The sequence below is a fragment of the Lutjanus erythropterus genome, chromosome 15 (genome assembly GCF_056507025.1).
Source record: "Lutjanus erythropterus isolate fLutEry1 chromosome 15, fLutEry1.hap2, whole genome shotgun sequence".
In the NCBI taxonomy this organism is placed as follows: Eukaryota; Metazoa; Chordata; class Actinopteri; order Lutjaniformes; family Lutjanidae; genus Lutjanus; species Lutjanus erythropterus.
The window spans coordinates 8,702,935-8,729,108 of NC_139331.1; the positions used below are offsets into that span (position 1 = coordinate 8,702,935).

At 37.6% G+C, this 26,174-nt stretch overlaps 1 protein-coding gene across 1 annotated transcript; it reads left to right on the forward strand.

Annotated features, from left to right (window-relative positions):
- The first annotated feature begins 1,873 nt into the window (after positions 1–1,873).
- On the forward strand, positions 1,874–25,545 carry adgrf3b (adhesion G protein-coupled receptor F3b). The gene is made up of 17 exons (XM_084738007.1): positions 1,874–2,016; positions 5,496–5,572; positions 6,718–6,864; positions 8,359–8,511; positions 9,543–9,604; positions 9,713–9,771; positions 10,119–10,237; positions 12,176–12,406; positions 14,047–14,280; positions 14,461–14,601; positions 14,752–14,951; positions 16,983–17,192; positions 20,307–21,617; positions 23,313–23,354; positions 23,839–23,868; positions 23,954–24,030; positions 25,290–25,545. Exons 1-16 carry the CDS (start codon positions 1,994–1,996, stop codon positions 24,020–24,022), a joined length of 3,108 nt encoding a protein of 1,035 aa, XP_084594133.1. The 5' UTR covers positions 1,874–1,993; the 3' UTR covers positions 24,023–24,030; positions 25,290–25,545.
- The last annotated feature ends 629 nt before the right edge of the window (positions 25,546–26,174 follow it).

Sequence of the window (26,174 nt, forward strand, 5' to 3'; positions counted from 1 at the left end):
AGTAAAATCACATATCTGCTACTTGAGACACACTTTCTTTGGCTGGTCCGATACAGTTGGCAGAGTAGCCAAGACCGATGCATACTTCTTTGATCATATCACATTATTGAAAAGATATTCCTCTACCTCTACAATTTTACTAGGTAAATCTACTTCACATTTTACAAATCACCCTCTAATAAAGTCATAAAGGTTCTGACAGTGGGAAATAATACACTTTAGTTTACAGTACAGTCCTGTTGCAATGTGTCCCTAATTGTCCTCTAATAAAGTCAAGTAAGGGTCTAACACTGTCTAATAAAGAACAAATTATTTGTAGTTTTTGTCTGATTTGATACAAGGTTTGGCTTGCTGCATTTCATTAGCTATTGTAAAAAAAGTCTGACAATATTTTCTTTATTCTGTTGTGTGGTCAGTCTTGTGTTGCTTTACGAGGTAGTAAAGGGGGCGGGGTACTTCCAAAGTGACATTTCTCTGTTAGGTTTAGAAAAAGATCATGGTTTGCAGACAATTGGACTCGAGTCATAGGGACTCGGACTCGAGGTTTTGGGCGGGGGGGGGGTTCTTCGCTATATTAAGGACAACTAGCTATTATGATAACTCAAATATTAGATTTTTTTTTCCACAAATAGGCCTGTTTTGAAATATTTTCAATAATTACTCCATATTTTCATGAGGTCCCACCCATAGATATAGAAATAGAAGTATATAGTTTCTTTATCTATGGTCCTGGCAGCCCCTGAACCCTCTAACCTGGGCCCAGGACAACAGACCTGACTACTGTTAGTCTCCCCCCTTCGGCGGGAATCATGGCAACGGCAAGTGTCCCAAAAGTGGTCAGCTTTGGATACAAAAACTACAAGTTTGTTTGAAACATGTCACATCTTTATTGGAATGTAGCCTTTCCCCATCTACCTTGGTCTAAATGATCAAACATGTAATGTAAGAATAGATCAAATTAACAGCTTTATGCTTTAATCCATTCAGACTAGACTGCATGCTCTTTTTTGGATGAGGAACAATAGTGAGAGACTTGACTTGACATAATCTGCGACTTGACTTGACTCGACAACCTTGTGACTTGACTCGACTTGACTCGACATAACCTTGTGACTTGACTTGACTTGACTTGCCCATGACAAAAAAACTTGGGACTTGCTTGAGACTTGGACCGAATTTCTTGATACTTGCTTGGGACTCGGATTGGAGGGACTTGTGCAATTGTCTGATGATTTGTCTTTGTCATGCGGGTGTAAATAGCAAATGTACTGAGTGCAAATAGCTTTGGTGGCTACTGACACCTCGGTGCAAAAAGCATCTGCCATTCTAATGTTGCAGATCTTGTACTGCTGTGCTTTATAAAACAATGCCTTGTATTTCATATACTCATAGGTTTCTTAAATCTTCATCTGTAAAGTAGCTACAGCTCTCAGCTAAATGTCATCTGTCTGTGTGGCATGTGTTTCGTTAGTGACAGAACATCTTTCAAGAGATCATGCTCATTCCTCTGAAAAAACTTTAATTAAAACCACCTTTTGGTTATGAACAATCCTTGGCTCAGAGTTTTATGAGGCCAGGTGACTCAGATAGCGCACAGACTGAACTTGTTTTGTGAGACAGGCTGTTGGTCTGTGACCTCCTGAAGGAGAACACTTCATTTGGTAGACAAATATCCATGGAAAGCTGGAAGGCTCTGTGTGTGTGCCACCCAATGTCCATCCAAATGGACATATGCCATCTATGCAAATGGTCTTTCAACACAAAGTCAGGAACATCAGCGTTTTCCGTAACACCCCCCCACCCCAACCCCACCCCCACTGCCACCACCATGCTCAACCCCACCCTCAACACCCACACGCCTTGTCCAGCCTCACCCAGATGTGCTCACTTACTTTGCCTCTAATTCGGATGTGTAGCTGATAGATATGGAGAACACCCAGATTTGTGTTCGCTAATTGCTGTAAAGTTGGTGGGTTAATCATCTCCTTTCCAAATGGAACTACATGTAAAGCCAAGGTAAGAACTTTTTATTAATGTATTTTTATCTTTGTAAGAGATATGAGATTCTATCAGATTCTATCTATTCTAGATGTTACTATGTAGCACTATGTAGCTCTTAGCATCTTAAGTAGCATCTTTAAAGCATATATTGAATTTAAAAAATCTGTCTGACTTGACATGTTAAATGTTGTAACAACCCCACCCCAACTTCCCCTAATAAGTCATGTGTCCTCTTAAATCTGAACTGTCTTGTTTGAATCCAAGAGCCATCCTGCCAATGCAATAGAAACTTTCAGCCTTCCAGCATCAAAATTAAATCCTTTAACATTCGGTGTAAAGAAAATTACACACTATTCCTGCAATAACGACTAGTCCATCCAGTATCCAGGAGGAAGTGCTTAGATAGAGTACACAAATGAGTCACTGGCTGCAAAGGATCAGATAAAGTAAATTGGCAATTTATTCTGGCTTTAAGTGGGGAAATGGTTCCACACAAAGTTGTATAGTTGTACAGGGAAGAGAGTTCTCCCTGTAAAAAAAAAACCCTATTGATTTACTGTATCTGTTTTGGTTTTTTTAGGCACTGAGCTAATATTTTAAACGAAAAAACTTTTTTTGGTTTATATGCTAGAAATATCTACAGTCTGAACTTGGAACTCTGCTTTTGTGAAGTTTGTAAAGGAATGATATTAAGATCACCTCAACAAAAATTTGAATGGACTTCAAAGGTTCTTAATTATTATCATTATTAGTGGTATATTTTATAATAACAATTATTATGGATATGGTTATTGAACAGGTGTTCCTGTTATTGTTTCCAGCTCTTTTAGAATAGTTAATATATGCAAATGTGTATATGCAGGCGTGGTAGCTGTATGTTTGCACACGTCAGCAAGTGTTTCTTTATGAAGCCTTTTTGCATGTGTGTTTATGAGGAAGAATATTAAGGCTACGCAATATGATTTGAAAACATCACATTGCAATTATTTTTTACAGATATTTCCATTTTGATATGGTTCAAGATTAGTGAGAATTATCCGTTTTTGTTGTTGTTGAAAAGAACACAACTATCAAAATCATGACAGTGTGATATTTGTTTTCTGTCATCTGGAGAAAAAGAGTTGTAGGCAAGGGCATCTCTGCAGCACTACTGGACTATAATGCTGTTTTGCCACATTTTCCTTTATCAACAAATGACAGCGTCTGTGTTTTGGATATTGCACTTAATCATATTTCCACAATATTTCAATTAATAGTGCAGCCCTAAAGAACATGCATGTGCTATTGGTTGAAGAGGCGGTCTGTGCTGTCGGTATGGTGTTATGTAACAACAGTGTAATAACAGCTGAAAAGAACGCACGTCCCGGCCTGACAAGAAAATGAGGTGGAAAAGAACCATACCACATCAGCAGGTCTTTGACCATACTGGGAATATACTGCCATTGATGTGGGCAGGAGCAAACAGTGTACTGTTACGAGAAACAGGGAAAACCGCCAACACGTGGCTTGTATTCATAGACCAAATTCAAAGTGATGCAAACAAGTTTGAAGAGCTAAAATAGATGCTTCCCATACTTTGGAAGGCAAAACAGACAGCTTCTGATAAGGCTGCTATGAGGGCATCAGGATCAACATGTTGTAATACTGTTGATATAGTCAAATATACATTGGCTGGTATTTAGGCATAAAAAGTCAAATAAACTATGCAAAACAAAGATTAAATTCTGTGTAGGCTGACAGGAGGGGTTGTATTGCTAGTTCGTTTGGTGACCCTTTCAAGGGGTGTGCATAACACTGTCATAACACTATCATAACTATGGCATGAAAGAGTTTTTATGAATGTTTATGACTGTTGTCATTAAGTGTCATTCAGGCAATACTTCATTTTAATTTCATTTTGTCATTTTTAATACAAAATGGATATTGTTTGAGATGTCTTTGTTAAGACAGCTTGGCATAAATCAAGCAAATAATGCCTTTGTTATGACAATTTGACATTGACCAAGACAAGGTAATTATTAATGACTGTTAGAAAAGCATCTGAGAGTGTAATGGAACTTAATGACATCTTTATGACAAGTCCAAAATGTACCTCTTTATTTGAGATCAAGGAAAATATTCGTGACAACCTTATAATAGTCTCATGACAGCCAGTGTCAAAACCAACCACATATAGCAGTTTAATGTAGTGTTAAAACTTAAAGCTAAGCAGTTTCTTTAAGTCTGATAATACCACGTTGTCATGGCAAAGACACTAAGAGGTTACGTTCTCTTGGCTAATGTCAAGTTATTATAGTAAAGACATTTTTGCTTGGATTAATGTCAAGTAATTATAACAAAGATATTGATGGGTAATGTTCTCTTGGTTAATGTCAAGTTACTATAACAAAGACAGGTCATGGCATGTCATTGGCAGGTCATGTTGTTTTAGCTAATGTCAAGTTGTCATAACAAGGACAGATCAACTAATGTAAACTTTGTATTAAAAATGACATAACTGGCCAAATGTCATTTAATAACCACAGTCATAAACATTCATGAACATCCTTCTTGATTATGACAGGTATCATGACATGGTTATGACAGTATATGACAGTCTCATGATCACACTCCTACAAATAAACTGTCAAATTTGATTTTTATGGCCTTAATATGCCTTTTTTTCTAACATGACATTCACAGGTGTATTCACACATATTTTAACACAAGGGTCCGACTTAAAAGTAGTCTGTATTTCATATTTCAGCTGACCATAATTGAAAGTAAAAACTGTCCTCTTTAACACATGGGAGACTGGATTATTTAATTTGATTTAGAAACCAGATCATAAGGTGTGAACCTGCCCTTGGTGTCTTTCAGCTGATTGCTTGGGTTTAACGGCCCACTACTTAACTCAACTCAACTCTACAGCAGCAGGAAGCTGTTTTCTGAGAAACAGCTCTGATAAACCCACACTACACAACCTGCATAGAACTAAACATCAAACAGACAAAATTAGCAACTAAATTAGCATTTAGCAGCTGAAGAGCCAGATATTTTCCTCAGGAGACGGAAAACATCAAAACAAAGCTAAACGCTGACATTTCCACCTGAGGGTAGGGCTGATGGACTCGCCAAATTGAAACATTGTTAGGAAAAGTGTAAAACCTGTCCTGATGAAGGCATAATGGGTCAGCACCTTTTCCCATTACACTATAATGTGTCACAAAAAAAATCTGATAAGTAAAGCCACAGACTTTTGGACACTGGAATTGTGTTAACTTTAAATAATGAAAATTCTATCTAGAGAGGATGCTGTCATATACATGCTGCATATGTGAGAATATTATGTAACATAAAAAGTCCTGAAGATTTTTCATGCATTAAGAAGATTATTTATAATTGCATATACATATTTTATTATTTGTATGTCCATTTATGAGAGTTTGCATTTTCTGTCTCCTTGTTCCTAAATGGTTGGTTTACTTACTTACATATTTTTTCCCTCCCACCAGATTAACAATGTGCTCCAGGTTGTTTATGGTTGTGACTGGAGTCCTGTACATCACCTATCAGGTAAAGAAACTTCTCAGTCCTTCTCAGTTATTCATATTTTGATGGAACTATAACCAAGTGATTCTTAAATTTCTGCTTTAATTTTATTTTTATAATCTAATGTTCCAGACTATTCTAATGCACACAGTTTAGAGAGTTGTATGAATTTAATTCAAAGACAGTAAATTAAAGAATACAACTTTGTATGCATTTATGTTTATTTTGCATGCTAAACGGGGAAAACCAAACATGTGACATAAGACTGAATTACACCCATGACAGAAATACTAATTCTGTTGTTTTCCTGTTCTTGCCATTGCAGGTGTATGCAACAGGTGAGCTGCTTGTCTACATTGTCATACAAAGTCGGACATTTACATAAAATAAATAACTAATTTACACTAACTGAGTCAGTAGTAAAGGCCCAGTCTCACCAGCATTTTGAAATTTTGTGGTAAATTCTGTTCAGTCCGGTGGAATCATTGCAATTAGTGTATTCACTCATGGTTCCACACAAATGTTTCACTTTGAGTTAAATCTTCGCCCAAGATTTACTTTTCCGGTTCCGGTTGTTGTTTCTTTTATTTATTTTTTTTCAGTCTGTTTCATGTATTTTTGCTGTTGGGCATGGTGTCTTTATGTGGTTGTTTATTTTGTTTTGTGTTTGTGTCACTCTATTGTGCTGTGAACATTTATCATTTATCTTCTAAGTAAAATAATGAAATAAAAATTCAAATTCACAGCTACGTAAATACTCTAATGTTAGCAATTAAAGTAGATAAATGAAAAGATACATTAATGTGCGCATGTGCGTGCGTGAGTCATGCCACCCTTCCATAAGTCAGCTCTCCACTCAGGCCACCCCAGTCAAAAAGTCTGGAAACACCCCTGAACAGCAGCTGGGTATGATAGTTACTGTTGTCCAAGTCTGACCCCCCCAAAAAAACAACAACACAACAATGACACAACAGATAAACATCAGCCACTACCATCTGTGAATGTCATCTTATTTGTTGATAGGTCGATTGCAGTCAACAAGGCAAATATAAATATAAATCAGTACATCCCTAGAGTAACCCATTCCAAAATGAAATACTGTCCTGCATTAAATTTCTTTTCAGCCCAGCAGAGTTACTAAAAATACAAAAAGATATCACAAAGCAATCTCTCATTTTGTTGTAGATGTCTTCATCGCTGAGCTGATGGTGGAGAGTAATGTGACGCTGGAAGCCCAGACCCTCCAGTCAGTTTTGAATAACACTGTTCTCCAAATGACAGCTGGTGGAAGTCCCCAAAGTGTGACCCTGTTACAAAATGACCTGGTGGCAGGTATGATGCTGGTGTACTTTCTCCTTTCCAAACAGTTATCCTTTAATACAGTGTTGGGGGAATGAATGGATGTAGATGGGATGCAACACAGTTCAGCATGCACTGCACAGTTATTGTAATGTGGAAAACAAAAATACACATTTGGAAATAAAAAGACACAAATAGTACATATGTCAGCTCATCGCCTGCTATAATGAATTCTTAGAATTGATCAGTATACCTATCAGGCCTATGTTGTTGAGTTAAATTTAGTTACAACCATTTAACCATTTTTGACAAGCTAAAAACTAATTAAAATGGCCAAAAACCCCTCTAAAATATCACATTAAGACACCAAGTGCATGTGGAACACCACAGAAAAAATCATGCTGCCATTTCCTGCAATTTCTGAGTTTCTGTTCTGGGAATTGTTCAGGAATGCCTTAGGAAAGCCACACATCCTCCAAATGTCCCAAATCACTAGCTTGTGGCTGAGAAGTTTCATGAGGTCACTGTATGTCATTTTATAGAGAGTTGTCACTACTGTAGTTACTACCATCATCATACATATACATAAATTGGGCTCAGTGCTCTTTAGGGATCCCAGTTTGAAAAAATATTTAAATACTGTTTTAAAATATCCGAAAACACATTTATGCTGCAAGCAAAAACCTGCAGGATTTCTGCCTCAAAGTTCATGGGTTTAGCATGAAGTTTGTATGTTTGCATAGGGGAGACTCTTGGGGACCCGTATAACCCATTTTCATTCAGATATCTTGAGGCGAGAGGTCAAGGGGCCCCTTTGAAAATGGCTGTGCTAGTTTTTACCTTGACAAAATTCAACCCAACTTTGGAGCGTTATTTAGCCCCCTTCCCAGCAAGCTAGCATGATATGGTTGGTAGCCTGATGGCTGAGGTCTTATAGTTTTGTATATCAGTATCCATTCTCTAGCTTTAAGACTGAGCCTGCTACAGCTTCTGAAAACAGCACTGATCGCCAAAAACTATGCCAGGCCATCTGGCACTGTGCAAAGGGCATTATGCGGGCATGTGTAACAGCAGTGCTGTGTTATTTTAAATTTACAATCAATTGTTGAATATTTAATCATTATATTTAATGTTATACAGAAATACTTACAGGGACAGTGCACCCCAAAATCAAAAATCTATAATTTTCCTCTGGATCTACTCACAACAAGTTCTGTGGATTATTCTGAGTGACTGGGTCTGGATTTCTGGGAAGAAACATTGCTGTTAAGTTTTTCAAATGTAGTTTTTGCACTTTGAGTACCACAGGACTAGCTACATGTAGTCCCATTGTATTGGAGAGATGGCAGTCATCTCTACAGCTGACATCTCCAAAACCCTGCATCTCACATGAAAACAGTATAGATGGATAAGTAGCACACGAGGCTAGAGAGAAAATGTGTATCATATTTGATTTTGGGGTGAACTGTCCCTTTAAGATTTCAAACCAAGTTTTCGGTGATTTGACAAATTTACTTCTCTTCCTAGAATGCCTGATTGTTGGAGATGACACCAGTTGTAACTGCTCTAAAGGATACATTTGGAGCAATGAAGTGTGTTACCGTTTCAATTGTTGCCGTGAAACTACGTGCAAAGCAAATGTGTCCCACATCATACCACTCTGCGTTGCCAAAGTCAAAGGTAACAGTCCTGATGCATGACAAATTTCTCCTTTTGGTACTGATGATTTTTTGTTGATGAGTTTTTCCCTGTTTTGCAAATTAGTGTAACTTGTGATTCAGGGTTTATTTTGCAATACCAACCCTCAGTGATCATTAGCACCCTTATTACATGGCTGCTTCCTTAAAAACATAGACAAATAATTTCAGACAAAATACTAAAGGATAAATCTGTAATACATTTATTGTAAAAAAAATATATATATATATAAAGTGACCATGGTGTCCCCCTTGTAAATTTTCCATTCTGGACTGGAATAACTGTTTAGTATGTCCATTTCACATTAATTAAAATTATGATTTTTTTTTTGTTGTTGTTGTTGTTGTTGCTTATGAGTCAAAAGAAATCCGTAATCATCTAGTAGAAGGCATAGGTGTTTATAACTGTTAAATTGAGCAAAATGTTAATGGAGTTTGGCAGGCAAGCAGGAACTTCACTCACTGTCCAGAGTGTTTTATTTAAGAGTAGAGGGTTAGGGTTTTAACCCAAACCACAGTCTTTTCTCACCAATTAGTGTTGTCTAAACTAGAGCTTGAGATCTGTGCCCGAACCAAACAGAACCCGAAGGGTTTGGGTCGGGTTGGGACATGTTTCTCACATATTTGATGGCCTTACATTGGGTTTGGGCTATTTTATTATTACTATTATTATCATTATTATATCATTATTATCATTATTATTATCATATCTACTGATTTCAACTAGAAGAGGGCAGTTGCTAAACATATTCATAACACAACATGTAGAATTTATATATTTTGCACCAAAATGCTGAGATGTGGACCTGAATCAATCAACAACATTACTAAAAGCCTATATACGTTGATTTTCAGCTGAAAAAAAAAAGTTGTGTGGGCTTGGTTACTTTTTAACAAAGCTGTTTAACAAAATGAAGTGTCACTCTTACCTGACAGTGTTCACACATTCATACTGACAAATATGCTTGTTGGTATCAGAACTTAAACTAATCATAATGTTTGTAATCAACACAGTTCGCATCAATGGATCAGTAGAAGTGAAAGCACCTGCCTGGAATTCCACCATGACTACCAAGGTACATTCCGCTCTCAGCACAATTTATCCGTATATATATTCTTAAAGATGTTTGCCACTGTCTTACATAATTCACATGTAAATGATTCCATGCTCTTTCTTTTCAAAGGTGAAAAATTCCTTTGGAAAACTGAATGGCTTCGAGTACCTGAATATAACTAGCACAAGGTATTGTAATTTATGAAAATATGTATTTATTAATTTGTTTTACTTAAAGTGGGGGGGGGCATTAAAACTCATGGGGGGAAAGGGAAAGACGGTGCATTTGTCTCAGCTTAGTACCCTCGACTCCATTAGCGATCAAAAGTTTACCGCGCCTGCTAATGCATTAAAACCACCATCGTCCCAGAGCTTCATTCAAACAGCATGTGAAAAGAATTTTACAGGTGATGTAACTGACCCTTCGCTAAGCCCCACCCTCCTTAGTTACTGTTGCTAAGCCTTCCAAGCCATTCTTGTACACGTTTTGTCTGACTAACCCATGACCTTTCATTGATCCTTTCCCAATTTTATAGTGGCAACATGTCTGACTTTGAGGCAGCAGTCAGCGTCAAATTTCCCACTTCTAAACTTCAAGACATTGTGTCGCAGCTGGAGATTGATCTCGGAGCTATCATTAAGGTCGACACTTTAGGTCAGTAAAAAAGTATTGCTGTTTATTTTCCTTCATGTAGATTTTAATGCCTGTTTAACTGTGTCTTAGCTGTTGTAGTGCATGCATTAAGATTTGTTCTTAAATGGTGTATACGAGTGATTTAAGAGAACTTATGGCATTCATCATTTTTCTTGTATTTTGAATTTTCTTTCATACATGAACACAATTTTCTCATGGTCCACACCTGACGTAGAGTCATGTGCAGTCAGTCTGCTGGTATCCTGAAGTTTTTCACTTATGACTGTATATTTCATTAGTTTGAAGACAGTTTGAGTTTGAAGAATAAATTTGACTTTATAATTATGTCGACATCATCCTGATGACATTTAAAATTTATTTCTTTATTTCAGTGACAGTCCGACTCTCCGGTAGCATGGCATTAACAGCATTCGCTTTTCTTGATTCTTTGCTTTAGCAGGTCTTTTAATTCCACTGCTGACGTTGACAAAATGACAGGTTGTCCTTTATGGTTCTCTGAAAGCAGAAAGTTCTTTTTTTTTTTTTCTTTGATGCCATTTTCATGAACAGTTCCTGACATATGGAGCAGGAAGCGCAGCCATATATGGTAATATTGGTAATATTGCAGTCAAAGGCATTTTGTTACAAATGGCCACCGTAGAATTTTTTACAAATATTATGGGGTATATTGGGGGTATAATGATTCCTGCCTTTTTGTCTTTTTTCCAGTTTCTGTCTTTGTGAAGCAGACTTACTGTGCGATGTGTCTGAATTTTATGAATAGTGAAGTGTTCTGAACATTTACCACTTGAGTTTTTGAAAATATGATGAATATGCATATTCATAATATTATTTAGTTTCTGACATTGGATGGAATTATTTTGAATACAAGTGTGTACATATACATAAATATACACACACACATATTTATATATATATGTTATCCAGCCACTCTACTTTCACAGCACAATTTTCCCAGTCTGCTGATTTTGTCCTGCATAATCACATGTGTAAAAAGTCAATTAGAAACCTGTTTAGGTTAACATGTTCTCAATCCAGCTCGTCGACTACTGATGCTGCTTTGTCATGGCCCTCAGTATATCATATTGATGCACAAGGTACCCTTTAACAGCTGCATGAGACGCTGCTAGAAATCTTATTTAACACAACAGAGAAAAGACTACGTTTGGGGTTAAAAGTACATTACATTACGTCACGTTACGTTACGCTAGTTATGTTATGTTACATTTGTTTCACATGGGATACAAGCCAGTCTCTTGGATGAAGGTCCTGGGATTGTTTAACCCACCTAGCTACCTTGTGCATCTGTATGAGATGCTGAGGGGCGCAACAGAACATCAGTAGTTGACAGTTTGGGAATGAGAACAGCCTGGTTATGTATTTACATGGACAGGGACATGGATCAGCATTCTCTAGTAGAAATCTACCCAAGTTACATTTGTAACCTTGTTCTTAAACACATTAAAACAAACCGAATGTCTTTGGGATGGACATTTGTAATCCTGGGTGGACAGGGTAAGCTAACTAAGCAGTTTCCTTTCAGTCCAAATCTTTGGGTCACAGTTTGCAAACTCATCTCTTGATCTACTATTGCTAACGCTTAATGTTCGGCTCTGTAACGGTTACTGGAGATGACCCACTCCGATTCTCTCACACAGCTCTTTTTCTCACTCCACTATCTTCACACACTCATACTCTTTCCTGAGGCCGCTTGTGCCTCTAACATGTGAAATTCAGTTGTAAATGTATATAAACACCCGTAGCTGAAGCAGGAGCATAGCCAGATGCAGCCTGAAATTGATATGAATTTATCAGTAGTTTCTAGATTTATAGTTTTTGAAAACCATAAAACAGACTCAGAATTGAGCTTAAGATCAATGATTTTGTTTGTGGACCGGCACTGAATGGCTGTGTATTGATACTGCCTTCTTCACACAGGATTGGTCACCATAGATTATCCAGGGACTGTAGTGTGTTATGAGTCCTTTCCAACACTGTCCTGCACATTTGAGGAGAAGACGGACAGTGCTGGCTGGAACATGAGCAGGAAGCACGAGCGCTTTGAGCTCAACACCGGCAGTGTGGTGAAGCTGAACCACAGCTGTACCACAGATGATAACGAGTCTTGTATTGCAGTTACGCTCCAGGAGGTGACAGGCATCTGGGAAGGCGAGTATAGATGTTTCACATTGCTTAAATTTAAAGACCAGTGTGTAAGATTTAAGGGCACTTAGAGATGAAATAGCAGATTTCAACCAAGTCGCCTACCAAGCATGAAGGAGAAACTACTGTGACTGCGAAACTTGCCAAAAAGCCAGTGTTTACTTTGTCCATGACGGACTATGCAGAAGAGAATCCACAATCTGACACACACTCCTTTACAGTGGAACTAAGATTAATAATTGATAAAATATCGTCTAGTGTTGTCCCAGGAGTGTGGGTTTTGGGATCTCACTGACAGTTACACACTGGGAATCTGACTGGCACAATAGCTCGGAGGCAGCAACAAAAACATTTATAATATGGCTTTGTCAAATGTTACTACTTCACTCCATGACTGCATAGTTACTGTGTTAGTTACCGTGTTATGATTCGAGTAATTTAATTGACTATTTCCATCTGATGCTACTGTGCTACAGCTAAATATTGCACTTTTTAATTCAGCACTGTACATTTATTTGCACCTATAGTAACTTTTCATGTTAAGATTTTACATGAAACAGTATAAACACACACACTGTTAAAGATCAAACCTGCTGCTGTGTATCTTTTTGGCTAAGATGTGTCTTGTTGGGGCCCTTGTCACATTTCAAATGTTTGAGTTGTCGGCAGTTCCACCCCCAAGACATTTCCGCTTTAAAATTCTGCATGAAACAGAAAGCAGACAGCTGTTTGCTTCTGCATTTTCAGCCTCTGTCTTTTATGTAAAATCAAGCAGGTAAGGAGGATCGTGGATAATGACAGTACCCAACAACACTGAATGAGTCTTAACGTTATGTTCGCATATATTCTTGGTACTTTCAAGGAATTTCAGTTTGACTGTAAGACTGATTTGCACCAATAAATCCTAAATTTAATCTAATATTACTCTAATCAGAGTTTAGCAAAACTAGGTTAACAATGAGTAAAATTAGATTTAAAATTAAGCAGAGCTCCGTTGCACAATGAAAAACTAAACTCGGTTTAGTAAATCCAAGTGAAATAATCAATATAAAGATGCTTGCTTACCCAAATTAGAATAAAATAATAAATGAATAATACATTTAAGTGCTGTTGGGTCCTAGTAAGTATAAAAGAGGGGAGGAAACTGTTAACTTTCAGCTCCTCTGTATTCCTTAACAAAAATTAAATCACATTTCTAGCTAGCTAAAAAGTTAACAAAATATTTCATTGTTTGCTAGCTAGCTAAAATGTAAAACCAACAAACAAAAATGTTAGTGTTTGCTAGCTAGCTATAAAGATAGTCTAGATAGTCTACTCATGATGGCTCAGCTGCTGAGAAGTTGAATTATTAACTGAAGTGAAAGAAAGAAGAGGCAAGGGACTAAAATATGTTTGTCAACCCATCTCTATGAAGCAGCCATTTTTAAAGTTAAACCTCAGATGTAGGTTGAAAGTTAACACTGCATCACATTTTAAGAATTTGGTGTGACCAAATTAAATCTAGGTAGAGAGTAAAAAGAGTTTTAAATGTAATTGTTCTTCATTTTAAGGTCATTTAAGATTTAGGTTATTTAATTTCAAGACAGATGTGCTGGTGACACATGCAGGCCAGCTGTAGTGTGAATTTACCTACATGTTCCCCGCAGGCATATACGAGTGTGGATTCACTAAGGGGTCAGTGAGACACACAGCCAAGACGAATCTGACCGTGGCGCTCCTCCCTGATGTGATCAGCCTGGAGATCAACCCTCTTACTGCAGACTGTTCGCAGGGCACTGAAACTGTTGATGTTGATGTCACTGCCACCATCTTGGACAGCAAAGAGAGCTTTGAGGTGTGGTGGAGCTACAGAGATATACGGAAAGACCTACAAAACAAAAGTAAGACAAATCTACGGTATCTCGCAAATCTATCTCAAATTTATCTCCTTCCTTTTTTCTGTTAGCTACAGCGTAAAATGCTGCTTCCACTGATAACATAAATGGTTATTTAAATTTAAAATACTTGTATGTAAAATCCAGAAACTTAACCTTGTCACTAATGTTCATCCTTCTTTACAGCTGATGGGGATAACTTGGTCTATACTTTCTCTGCTCCTCTCAGTTGTGAACAAACCCCCTTGGCACAGTCCGTTAATGTCACTTTTAAAAATCGATTACATCAGACAAAAAGTGCACAAGTGGATATCCCAGTCATTTATGGTAACTGATTCTTTATTTTGATTTAACCTTCCTTATTTTCAACTTAGTCTATGGCATAATGTAAATGAGTAATGCTTTACTTTGTTTATTATTGCATTTATTTGCATTGTCTCTTGCACCAACCAACGATTTCTTATATTTTTCTCCAAGAGGGTGCAAAATTTTGCCCAGAGGAAGTGATAAATGGAGAGATATGGCCGAAAACCCCAGATGGAAACACAGTGATTAATCGAACATGTCCAGACGGCAGGGTTGGCTACAAGTCACGCACTTGTGAAAAGACTGTGTGGCAGGAGGTGTTCTCTGACTGCGTCAACAAAGAGTTGAACAAAGTTTCAGATGCTGCAGAAGTGAGTGTGGTGTCACAGCTCTTGACCTCAGAATTATGAAGTTCCATCTGGTTGTTTTGTCAAAAAAAAATAAAAATACTGATTTACTCCAGTTAAGTTTTTTACATTTTGTGTAAATATCCCCGTAAAAACCAATTAGTGGTGATATTCAACAAAATTCAACAAAAATTAAGCCAAAATATCCTGGATTCAAGTGCTGTGATCTTGTGCTGGTGATTTCATTTGGAGCCACACTCTAATGCTAGTGCTAATGCTGGCACAAAGTAAAAGCACAGTGTGAGCTGTCAATCATATAACGTGAAATTTTTTTATAGTATGAAATAACTAATAAAAACCAGACTTATCAGAAAAATAGACAAATCTGTGTAATAAGAACTACCTAAATGAAAGAAATCATGTCAGAGATTATATTTTACTTTGGCACTTTTCCTATCAGCTAAAATGGAGAGGGTGGGATTTATGACCCATACTGCAGCCAGCCACCAGGGGTCAATCAAGATGTGTTGCTGTCACTTTTGGGCAACTGTCATGTTGTCTGTCTTAATATGTCAACCAATTCTGAACCTATTCTGATCTGCCTCAATGACCCTAAAAATTGAGATAAAATATGTTACAATCTATCTCTATTGTCAGCCTCAAAAGTCATTACCATGTCATGTCCTACCAGCAGACCAACGATCAGCGCTCTGAATATACACAAAATGACCAATCAGTTTGTTTTTCTTTTACTACTTTCACCTCTCTGCTGAGACTGTGGTCAACTTAAACACTAAAATGTTCCTCAAAACTGAATTTAATTGTTTTAATGAAATGGGGCATAGAAAATTTTTACCATTAGGTAAAATGCCAGATGGCTATTTAGTGTTATTTTAGTCAAGTTACTGTAACTATTTTAAAGGTATAGCTTGATTTATAGCTAGCTAATTGCTAAATATTTTTGATCTGCCATGATCCTCACTGGGTTTGTGCCAGTTTCTAACTCTTGTAATCCTGCAGACACAGTGGTAGCAGTGACTAAATTTGGAAGTCAGAATCTGATGAGGTAAATACAGTGGAAAACCAGACATGACATAGCAGACATGACATAGCATGTTAGCTTTTACGGTTCCATCGTCTTGAAGTCAGTGGGTTGAGTGGGTTTTTTTTCAAGATGACTGAAATAAGGTCTGTGGTTAACACAACCTTAAAGATACTGTAAAGCAACAATAAATGAGTGTTCTGAATTTGTCACACTACAGAAACGTGTTATTAACCACCGAGCCAAATTCAAATGATTGATTGTTGTTGTTTGTGTGACTTATATACTGTTGTGGTTCCAGCATATCACCAAGCCATGTTTTAGGTCTGCCCAAAAAAATATTACATGATTATACATACATTATTACATAGTTATTACATAATTTCAACACATTTTCAGCTACTATCTTACTATGTATCATGTGTTTTCCTTTGAACAACCCTTAAGAAATTTTGTTTAAAAAAAATTAGTGTTTTAGAAGATGATCTTGCTGAACAAAAAATGTAAATCGCATCTTTTGTTTGTCACAGAGCTTATTTTCTGCACTAATTCAAAACTCACTGGAAAAAATCCCATTGCCTTTTTATGGAGGGAACCAGAGCGACACTAACATTTTGTAGGTTGACCTACAAAAATATCATCCTTTCAGCACTCTATTTGGTAGCAAAAAAAGAGACAAATAATGAGCAAATTGGAATTAGCAGTTAAAATTGTAAATGTTTTTCATTGTTTAAATGTTATGAGCTATATTGTGCATTTGACTGTGAAGATTCTCAGTCACCTAGGTGACAGTATATCTAGAAGGAACCTATGTGCTTTTAGGATGCCTGAAAGATTTATTTTGTATTAGTCTTTAACCTCAGCATTCAAAAAACTTAGACCACAGATGGAACTTTATAATTCTAAGCTCACAACTGTTTAGACCCCATCAACATTTTGTGGAGGGATGTAAGGTGTGTCCTTTTGTACACTGTTACATTGAGACAATGTTTTTCTGTTGTTGTTGTTTCTAGAAATTCTTCAAGGGACTTGGGGCTACCCAGGAGGTGGCCATGGATATATTTAAGGGACTTACAAACACCTCTACATCTGATTCTGATTCTGATTCTGATTCTGAGTCTGGTTCTGGTAACACCATGGCCGACATTAGTGCATCTGTCACGGTTCTTAATGTCATGGCCAGTGCATCACAAAATGTTCTCTTAGAGGAAGCTGTCTTACCTGTAAGTTCCTGTTGTTTATTACTTCCTTTACTGTACTACATATGGCGTTTTGAGCATCAAGGTTCGTTCATGACCTCATAAACAGCAGAATTCTTAATACACAGTCCAACATATGTTTTTTCCAAAGATTTTAGCCAAATTTCATGCCCTTCCTCGACGTGTGAAGTTCCTTAGATGTCATGAAAATGGTTTAGTTGTTCTCACATGACCTCAGTATGGAATTTTGGCAATGTGATGACTGGTGGTCATGAGCAATGGGGCACTCTTGGGTGCACGCTAGGCCAATAGGTACAAGGAGTGGATGATGAAAATCAAATCAACTAAACACTGACAGTTTAAAAGGTACCACCAGAATCTTCCCATTCCTCGTGTTCACAGCTGCCATTTTCCTCTGATGTTGCACTCCAGATAGGAAGCTTAAATGTTGTGATCAAAAAGATTATGTCAAACAGCAAGTTGTAAAGGTAAGGACTCATTATCATTGCACAGCTTTCCTGGTTGATCAGAAACTGAAAAGACAATGGATAGTGAAATCCAGAGGGAGATTGGGTCATATTTCAAGGTAAAAGAACACATCTAAAAAGCCACTGGCTACCATTAGACAAAAGCTAACACTACATAATGTAAAGTAACGTAATGTAACAAAGCAGGCAGGCATGTTTTGCGAGCCTCTTCATGCCACACAAAACCAAAATTAAACAAAGTTTAATGAATATGGCAACACTTGTTTCCCAAAATTAAAACCTAGAACCTGCGCCCTCAGCATTCATCTGAATACTGCTGGTTTACATATCGTCAACCTCTGGGTGGCAGCAGAGAGCAACTGGCTTGATTTTCATCTGACATTTAACACTGCAAAGTGAAATGTGTTGATAGTTGGAAGACTTTAGTGCATTAGTTGCTACAATGGAGTCATAAAGTCTGTGAAGTCACTATAAACAACGTGTTTTGAGAGGAGAATGACAGAAGAGAAGCTCAGAGGTAAAGAAAGTGGTCTGACATCATAAAGCAACAACAATCAGAGGAAGATGATAAACTCTCTGAGGAGAACATAGTGACAGTGGAACTCAGCCTCACGCTGAGACCAGGTGATCTTCATAGAGGTGAGCTGTGCTGGAGAAAGTATTCACATGCTTTACTTCAGTAAAAACACCAATACCACTGTGAAAATACTCCACTACAAGTAAAAGTCCTGCATTTAAAACCTTACTTCAGTAAAAGTATGTAAACATTATAAGCTGTTATCAATACAAAAAGTAAAAGTAACCACTGTGGAGTAAAATGTTCCCTGTGTAACTAGTAACTGTATACTATAAAGTAATATAATATGGATTTGAAATTAGACTTAGTTAAAGTACTTGAGTAAATGTACTTAGTTACATTCCCCCACTGCAGATGACAGAAGCTGAGTATGTGGTGTTAGTCTTTTACAAACTTTTAAACAGTGTTGTTTTGTGCATAAAAGCACACCTTAAAGTAGGTACTTTATATAAACCTGTCAAAGACAATTAACCACAGAGTCACTGATACATTTACATCTCTCACAGAGAAGTTATGTACAAAATGTCAATTTTAAGCCACAAGATGGCAAATTTTAATTTACTTATTTATTTGTTTTCTAATAGGTTTTAGTGTGTTTATAATTTTCCTCCATTGTCTGAATGTTTGTGGTATCAGATTTTTTTCATACTTACTGAGGTACTTTTTGTCTACTTTAGTCTTTCAGTATAAATTGTAAAATAAAACAACAACTAACAAAAACTTGCCTCAACTAAGCAAGTTCCATTAGGTCATAAAACATGTTCATTTAGTTCTGCAAGTACAAATAAAGGCCCTTTTCATATATTAAACTACACTGGTGTGATACCGTCAATGTTTGTTGGATTTTCACTATAGCACCCCCTGGAGAAAAATTCACCAGCTGCCACTGCTAACTAGAGTTTTCAAGTCTCAGTAAGTCAGAACTTACCACAAACCATTCAACACCTTAACATCCCTGCTGGTTCACCCAAAAGACAGGATAACCCCTAAAGAGTAAAACAAATATGACATGACATATATGGGAAAGTAGTAAGACATGGTTATCACATTACAAATGACAAATTTACATACTCAGGTCACTTCATAATAATGAAACTATGTCCATGACAAACATCCAAGATGTAGTTAAAGGCTTCAGAAACAACAAGTAATCTTTTCAACAAAATGTGCAGTTTTGCTTGGATTCTCTTTTAAATACGGATCAGTATGTGTCACATATTGCTGTTCTACAGGCTGAGAAAATCCTCCGGGTCCTCCACAGGTGAACTTCACCTGCTTCTGGGTGCAACATTTGTCTTGGTTTTGGTCGACTTTTGTTTTGTGGATGCAAATCTACTCTGGCTAGTAGCTCTCAAGCTAGCTTCAGTTCACGTGAGCTAGCTATTCCAAAATCTTGCACCTGGAGGAGATTCTCAGCCAATGGCATGAGTCTGGAAACCAAATGTTTTGGAGGGCTTTAAGCAAGGATATAACCCACTGATAAAATTAGGGACATCCAAGTCAAATTTTGTCTTTGATTTTTTTTTGCCTAGATCCTGATCTGAATCCTTTGATATTTGCTAAATTTAATTATGTGCCTCACACATCAAAACAAATGTAGCCTGATACAACTAGCGTATCAGATTTAGTAGAATGTAGCAGCATGTAGCAGTGCTCTTGGATCATTGTGTTTTTGTTACTGTAGAACTAGCCATTTTTCGGCTCTAGATACAGCTGATTGCATTTTGTTTTGTGAGTTTCGCAGCCACCATAGTTTCTTCTACATGCTTGGCAGGCGAGTTGGTTGCAATCTGCTGTTTCACAACTAGATACCACTAATTCCTTCAGACTGGTCCTTTAATTTTACATGTTATCAAGTTACTCATGTTAACATTAATTAGCAAGAGCAGACATGAATGGCCATTGGAGGTGTCTGTCATTATAACCAGAAAAAATGACAATTAGCACTCACTACAAATGAATAAAAAAAATATTTGTCTCTCACCATTACATTATGACTGGACCAGTATAATATGATTTCTAGGCATTCCTGGGTACTGATGTTTGTTTGTTTTTTTTATTCCTCTGTTTCAGAATTTGGTTAAAGCAGCAAGCAACATGTTGAACAAGACCTGGGCTGGGGTCAACAGCTCTATTGTTCAAGACGTGTCATCAAATTATCTTCAGTCTGTGGAGAATCTGGTGAAGAATATCAAGGTCAACAACAATGAGGGACACAACAGTGAAAATTTAGATCTCAGATTCTGCTCAAGGAGTGACTGTCAAGTGTCTGTGTTTGACGTTGAAGTGAATCTGAACCAGTCCGGTGGAATAATGAAAACTGTTGCTGTGAAAAATTTAATGGATAAATTAAGAAACACCTTTCGTAATACCAGACCGCTGCCGACCAGCGTCGTACTATCGGTCACACTACAGAATAACACTGACTCATCGGTAAACATCACACTGGCTTTCCCCCAGGAGCCAGCTAATTCCTCTGAACGTCACTGCGTCTTCTGGAACACCACGGAGCAAGACTGGTCAGATGAGGGATGCTATCTCGACACAAGTGATGGTAACTACACTGTCTGCATTTGCAGCCATCTGACTTCATTCTCTGTTCTCATGTCCAAGGGCGATGTATCTACAGATGTCCTGGACATGATTACTGTTGTGGGCCTGGGCGTGTCCATCTGCTCCTTGCTGATCTTCCTCATCATTGAGTCTCTAGTGTGGTCGGCTGTGGTCAAGACCAACCTTTCTCATTTCCGTCACACAGCCCTGGTAAACATCGCTGTGTTCCTCTTGCTCGCTGACTGTTGTTTCTTGGCTTCCAGTGATGCCAATAGTATCGGTGACACCTGGTGTCTTGTTTTGACCATGTGCAAACACCTGTTTTTCTTAGCCATGTTCAGCTGGATGATGTGCATGAGCGTCATGCTTGTCCACCAGCTCATCTTTGTCTTCAGCCCACTGAGGAAAAGAGTCTTCATGTTCTTATCCAGCATCGTAGGCTACGTTTGCCCAATCCTGATAGTGGGATCTAGCTATGTGTACTGTAAATATACTGAGAAGGACTACCATAATAAGAAAACATGCTGGCTCGTTTTTGACAGACTCCTGGAGGGCTCCATACATGCTTTCCTCCTCCCTGTGGGAACTGTTATTTTGACAAACCTCTTCTCCATGGTGGTCGTCATTCTCACTCTGGTGAAGTCCTCTGTCCCCGATGGCAGCAAGACAGATGACAAGGACACAGCCAAAAGCATCCTTAAGGTGGTGGTTTTTCTGACGCCTGTGTTTGGAGTAACCTGGATTATTGGCTTCGCTCTGCTCATGTTGGACAATGGCACACCCATGCATAATATTGCTAACTATGCTTTCACCATCCTCAATTCCTTCCAGGTAATTTGAAAGTAACCCTACTTGAAAATGAACAAAATCTTGAACTGCACGAGGCCAGCAGCTTGAAGCTACTTTAGCCGCTAAGAGCATGGCACACCAAAATCTCGTAGTTTATACATGGGAACCCCAGACACAATATATATATGGCAAGAGTGATAATTTTAACTCAAACCATGATCTTTCCCCAACCATAACCAAGTGTTTTTGTTCCTAAACAGAGCTTAACCACAGGGTTGTCACATTATAAAGCATAACTAGTTCATACATGTGCAATAAAGAAATAATGCATACAAATTTTGCAAGACTTTTGCAAACCTATGGTTTCCCTCTAGACACGACCCCCAAATCTCCAATAGATCCATCAATGTGCAAGTTGCATTGTGGGCAATAAAGGCACCATGTTGATAAGGTACAGTAGAAAGCTGCATGGAATTTCCAGAAAGATTATATCTCTGGTTCTGCTGCATCAATTTTGATTATTTTTTTGTGAAACCATCAATTATGATTCTGACATTGTTATGGGACTGCACTGCTAAGTTGGTGAAATAAATGCCAAATTGCAGAACCGATCACAATGTTTTTTACAGTAACTTCCAGGTAGAAAACTCTGCGTCATGTACATGCAAGTCAATGGCAGTATGTTTTCTTTTTTCAGTGATATTTCAATGTGTACACCTCGCATTCATCTAAAATACTATGTTAGGTTGGAGTACAGTAATTTATCTGTTTGGCTAGAGTCTAAAGAAGCAGTTGGAGTTTACTCAAAACTATTCAGACTAAATCAAGTGTTGCAGTGATTAGCGCAGGGTTTAAAGGTGGTGTAGGGTGTTAGGGGGTGTGTAATACTCTGATTCACCGGCTTTCACACTTCCGTTCCCTCTTCTCATTGAGTCTCTAACTTCTTCACACCCTTGTCCCCCTTTTCATACAAAAATAGATACAAAAGTTTCGTCACTACTCACATACTTCCATGCATCCATTGCATTGGCATGGATGTTAAGCAATACATCCAGAGTCAAATGTTACCCCAGAGAAGAAAAAGAAGAGTCAAATTTTTCAAATATGGTGGTGCTGGAGAAGGTTGTAATAATGCACCTTTTGAGAAGGAGAAAAAAAGTGGAGGCAGTATTGTTGACAGTGGTCTGTGCGACCATGAAATACATTGCAACATGTGAATGGACATTTATTTTCACTAACTAATTGATAACAAATGTAATTTCCACTGCCCCAGTGACTACTGGTGGTACTGCTCTGTTTATTTCGCATTGTAAGCTTTCAGTAAACATTCACAAATATGGACAAAATGAATACAGAGTGCAGACAGAGGCCTACATCCGTATGCATGTCTGACTTTTAGCCTTAATTAGCATTTACACAGTACATGAAATAAGCACAGCAGGGACATCAGATAGGACCACCATTTTTAACATGTACAAAAAGTTACCATGCATGGATATGGTGAGGCGACAAATGCATTAAAATGAGGGGAAAGATCAGATCATGGTTAAATAGATTTCTAAAGCATGTAAAACTTGAGTCTTCATTGTTTAAGGTACATATTTCACACCAGTCCACAGCAATGACCTCCACAACCTTACTTACTGGTATATAACATCAGATTACTTGGTACATTGGTGCACTGGTACAAAACATTGTCAGTGGACATAAGTAGCTAATAGCGGTCTTCTCTTGCAGGGCCTTTTCATTTTAGTAACAGGGTGTTTTGCAGAGCAGAAGGTAAGTTTGCTATTTTACCAATGGACAGATATTCATCGTGTCCATATTCTCATTAACTTATTTAAGCTCAAATGACCCAAGACTACAACACTGTATTAATGTTTACCGTTGCTTAGCAACAACTTTATTTCAGCTCCGTACTGATGTAATCATCCAGATTTTAACTTGTAAATATCAAACATTTGAAAGTTTGCAGTTCTTGGGGAGGGGGGCGGGTGTTAAGAGTACATCTATAACACATTACTAGATAATCTGGGCTGAAAATTGAGAACAAAACGAGGTCTGGCCCAGATTCTCGGAGGGGCTGACTCTTAGGTAAGTCAGCCCGAAACTCCTGTAGCCGACATTAGTTTGGAATTCTTAGCTGTGCCATGCGAGGCACGGGTCTGATTCCTGGGCGCCCAAAAATATGTCCAATGGTTATGTTGTCTACTATTTACAGTCTGTGCTATTCATAAAGCCATCTTTGTGCTGTCATTAACAGGTTCGAGAGGAAGTGATAAAGCTCATAATGGTAAGTTTATGAATATGGTCTATACGAAATTGCACCCTGAAATGAAAGAGACATGCAGCCTAACTCTGTTTGCTTCTATCTTCAGGCAAAATCAAAAGGAAAAAGTGAAGGCATTAAAAATTCAACATCCACCACATACACAAAAGACAAATGAAGACTGAGGTGAGTCTTACATTATGTAACTGAACCAAATATATTACTTTTCTTTTCGATGCACTATATGAGTCACAAGAAGCCAACCAAACAAAGTAAAACTCACATTCTTAAGATTATAATGTCTTCAAACTTCTCCTATAAGGTGCCACAAAAGCAGGGAGCCACTGTAATCTGTAATGAGATCTGGAGTTTTATTAACTCGGTGAGATTTAGGCACAGCTGAGCTTTAAGCTAAATGCTAACATCAGCATGCTAACATGCTCACGATGACAATGATAAAATGCTGGTGTTTAGCAGGTGTCATACTTTTTCAGGAAAAAATACAAACTGTAGTCAATGGAGAGTCAATCTCAGTTTTAGTTTTTGTGTAAAACTGCTCAGTGGACTACAACACCAATATTGCTATGCCTCGTAACGTTATTTTACGTCCTGGTCCTTTTATCAACTGCTAAGAAAAAGAAGTAGTATGTGCTGTTGCTTGTGTGACTACATCTTGGTTCAAAAACACACAGGCATCGTAGCTTCAGCGGCTAACATTAGCTCTCAGAGGGAGAAAGTCATGACATCACATATGTGCCTTCTGGGTGTGTAGTCTTTCTAATTACGCATCTTCACAGTCCAATATTTTAACAATTTTTTCTATTATTGTTATTTTAAGGCTTTTGCCTTTATTTTGATAGGGACAGCTAAAGATATGACAGAAAAGGGGGTAGAGAGAGGGGGGATGACATGCAGCAAATTGGACCTGTCATAACCTGTCAATGTCTCTGTTACGACAGCTTGTTATGATCAGCTCTATATGATTACAATACGTACTGTATACTAGGGCTGCACATTTAATGGCAATATTACCAAAATCACAATATGGCCAAGTGTAATATCCAAATCGTAGAACCAGAACCTTTTTTTTTTTTCTTTTTTTTTAAATTCTTGTAGTAAAAATTAAAATTGTAATGCAAAAATGATCATTCACACTAATCATATCACATATGGCAGTTTCAGTCATTTTGGACATGTCGTAAAGATGTCATTGATTGTTATTACACTCTCAAATGCCTTTGTAAGTGTCATGGATAATTCCTCTGAACTCACCTAAAGTGGTACCAACCAACTAAAGAAACCAGGTTACAAGAAATGAGTCTGTCAGTTTAAATAGAAACTATTTGCACCACATGTAAGCAGTTTTTTTTTTGTTGTTGTTGTTGTTGAGTTTTGAGTTTGTGAATCCACTCTATAAATGTTCTAAAGTCATCTCTGCGTTTCAGATTGTGAAGACAGAAACAGCAGCTCACATGAATGCAGCTCCACTTGTGGCCTACTAGAGAACTCATGTAGAGTTTGTTTTGTGTTAGATTATAGCTCTGAAATGGATACAAAGGTGTAGATGGGTGTCCTAAAACCTGGTCAATTATTAACTACAGCTTGTTAGAAAAAAAAATAACACTGATGTTTTGATAATATTTATTAAAGGAGAAATCTGTGATATATTTACTGTAAAAACACGAGTTGAAATTTCTATTCCGGGCGTTTTTTTTTTTATGCCCATTTCACTTAAATTAGAGTTCAAATTAATGCCAAATGTTCACAGAATGAGTACGCGTCTGTTTATAAGTTGTAAAAAGTGATTAACAATCTTGTAGAAGATGTAGATGTTTATAACTGTTAAATTTAGTAAAATGTTAACAGAGTTTGGCAGACAGTGAGACAGGCAGTCACAGAAGTCAAAGTCCACAGTGTGTATTTTCCAAGTAGTGGGCTTCTGTAATGGGCTTAACTTTACATTGACAGACGACTGACACTTGGAAACAGCTGATTAACTTACAGTAGAGGACTCGTCCTGACTCGATTAACAATGTTACACATATCTTGCACTCCTGCCGTGTTCCTGCAGCCTGCCTGAGCTTCCCTGAGTCTAGGGGAGCGAAGGAAACAACTCACTTCAACTACAGAACATTTAGTCAACCTATTTAATATACTGTGTACGGCTCCAACTCATTATTTTGCCTGTGCAATTGCTACATTTTGTTCCTTTAAGTTGATAGAATTGACTATTATTATTAGTAGTAATACTAGCAGTGATTGTCATCATTCTTATAATCCTGAAGATTTCACATTCAATTAAATCCTAATCCGGGTAGTAATATGTAAAT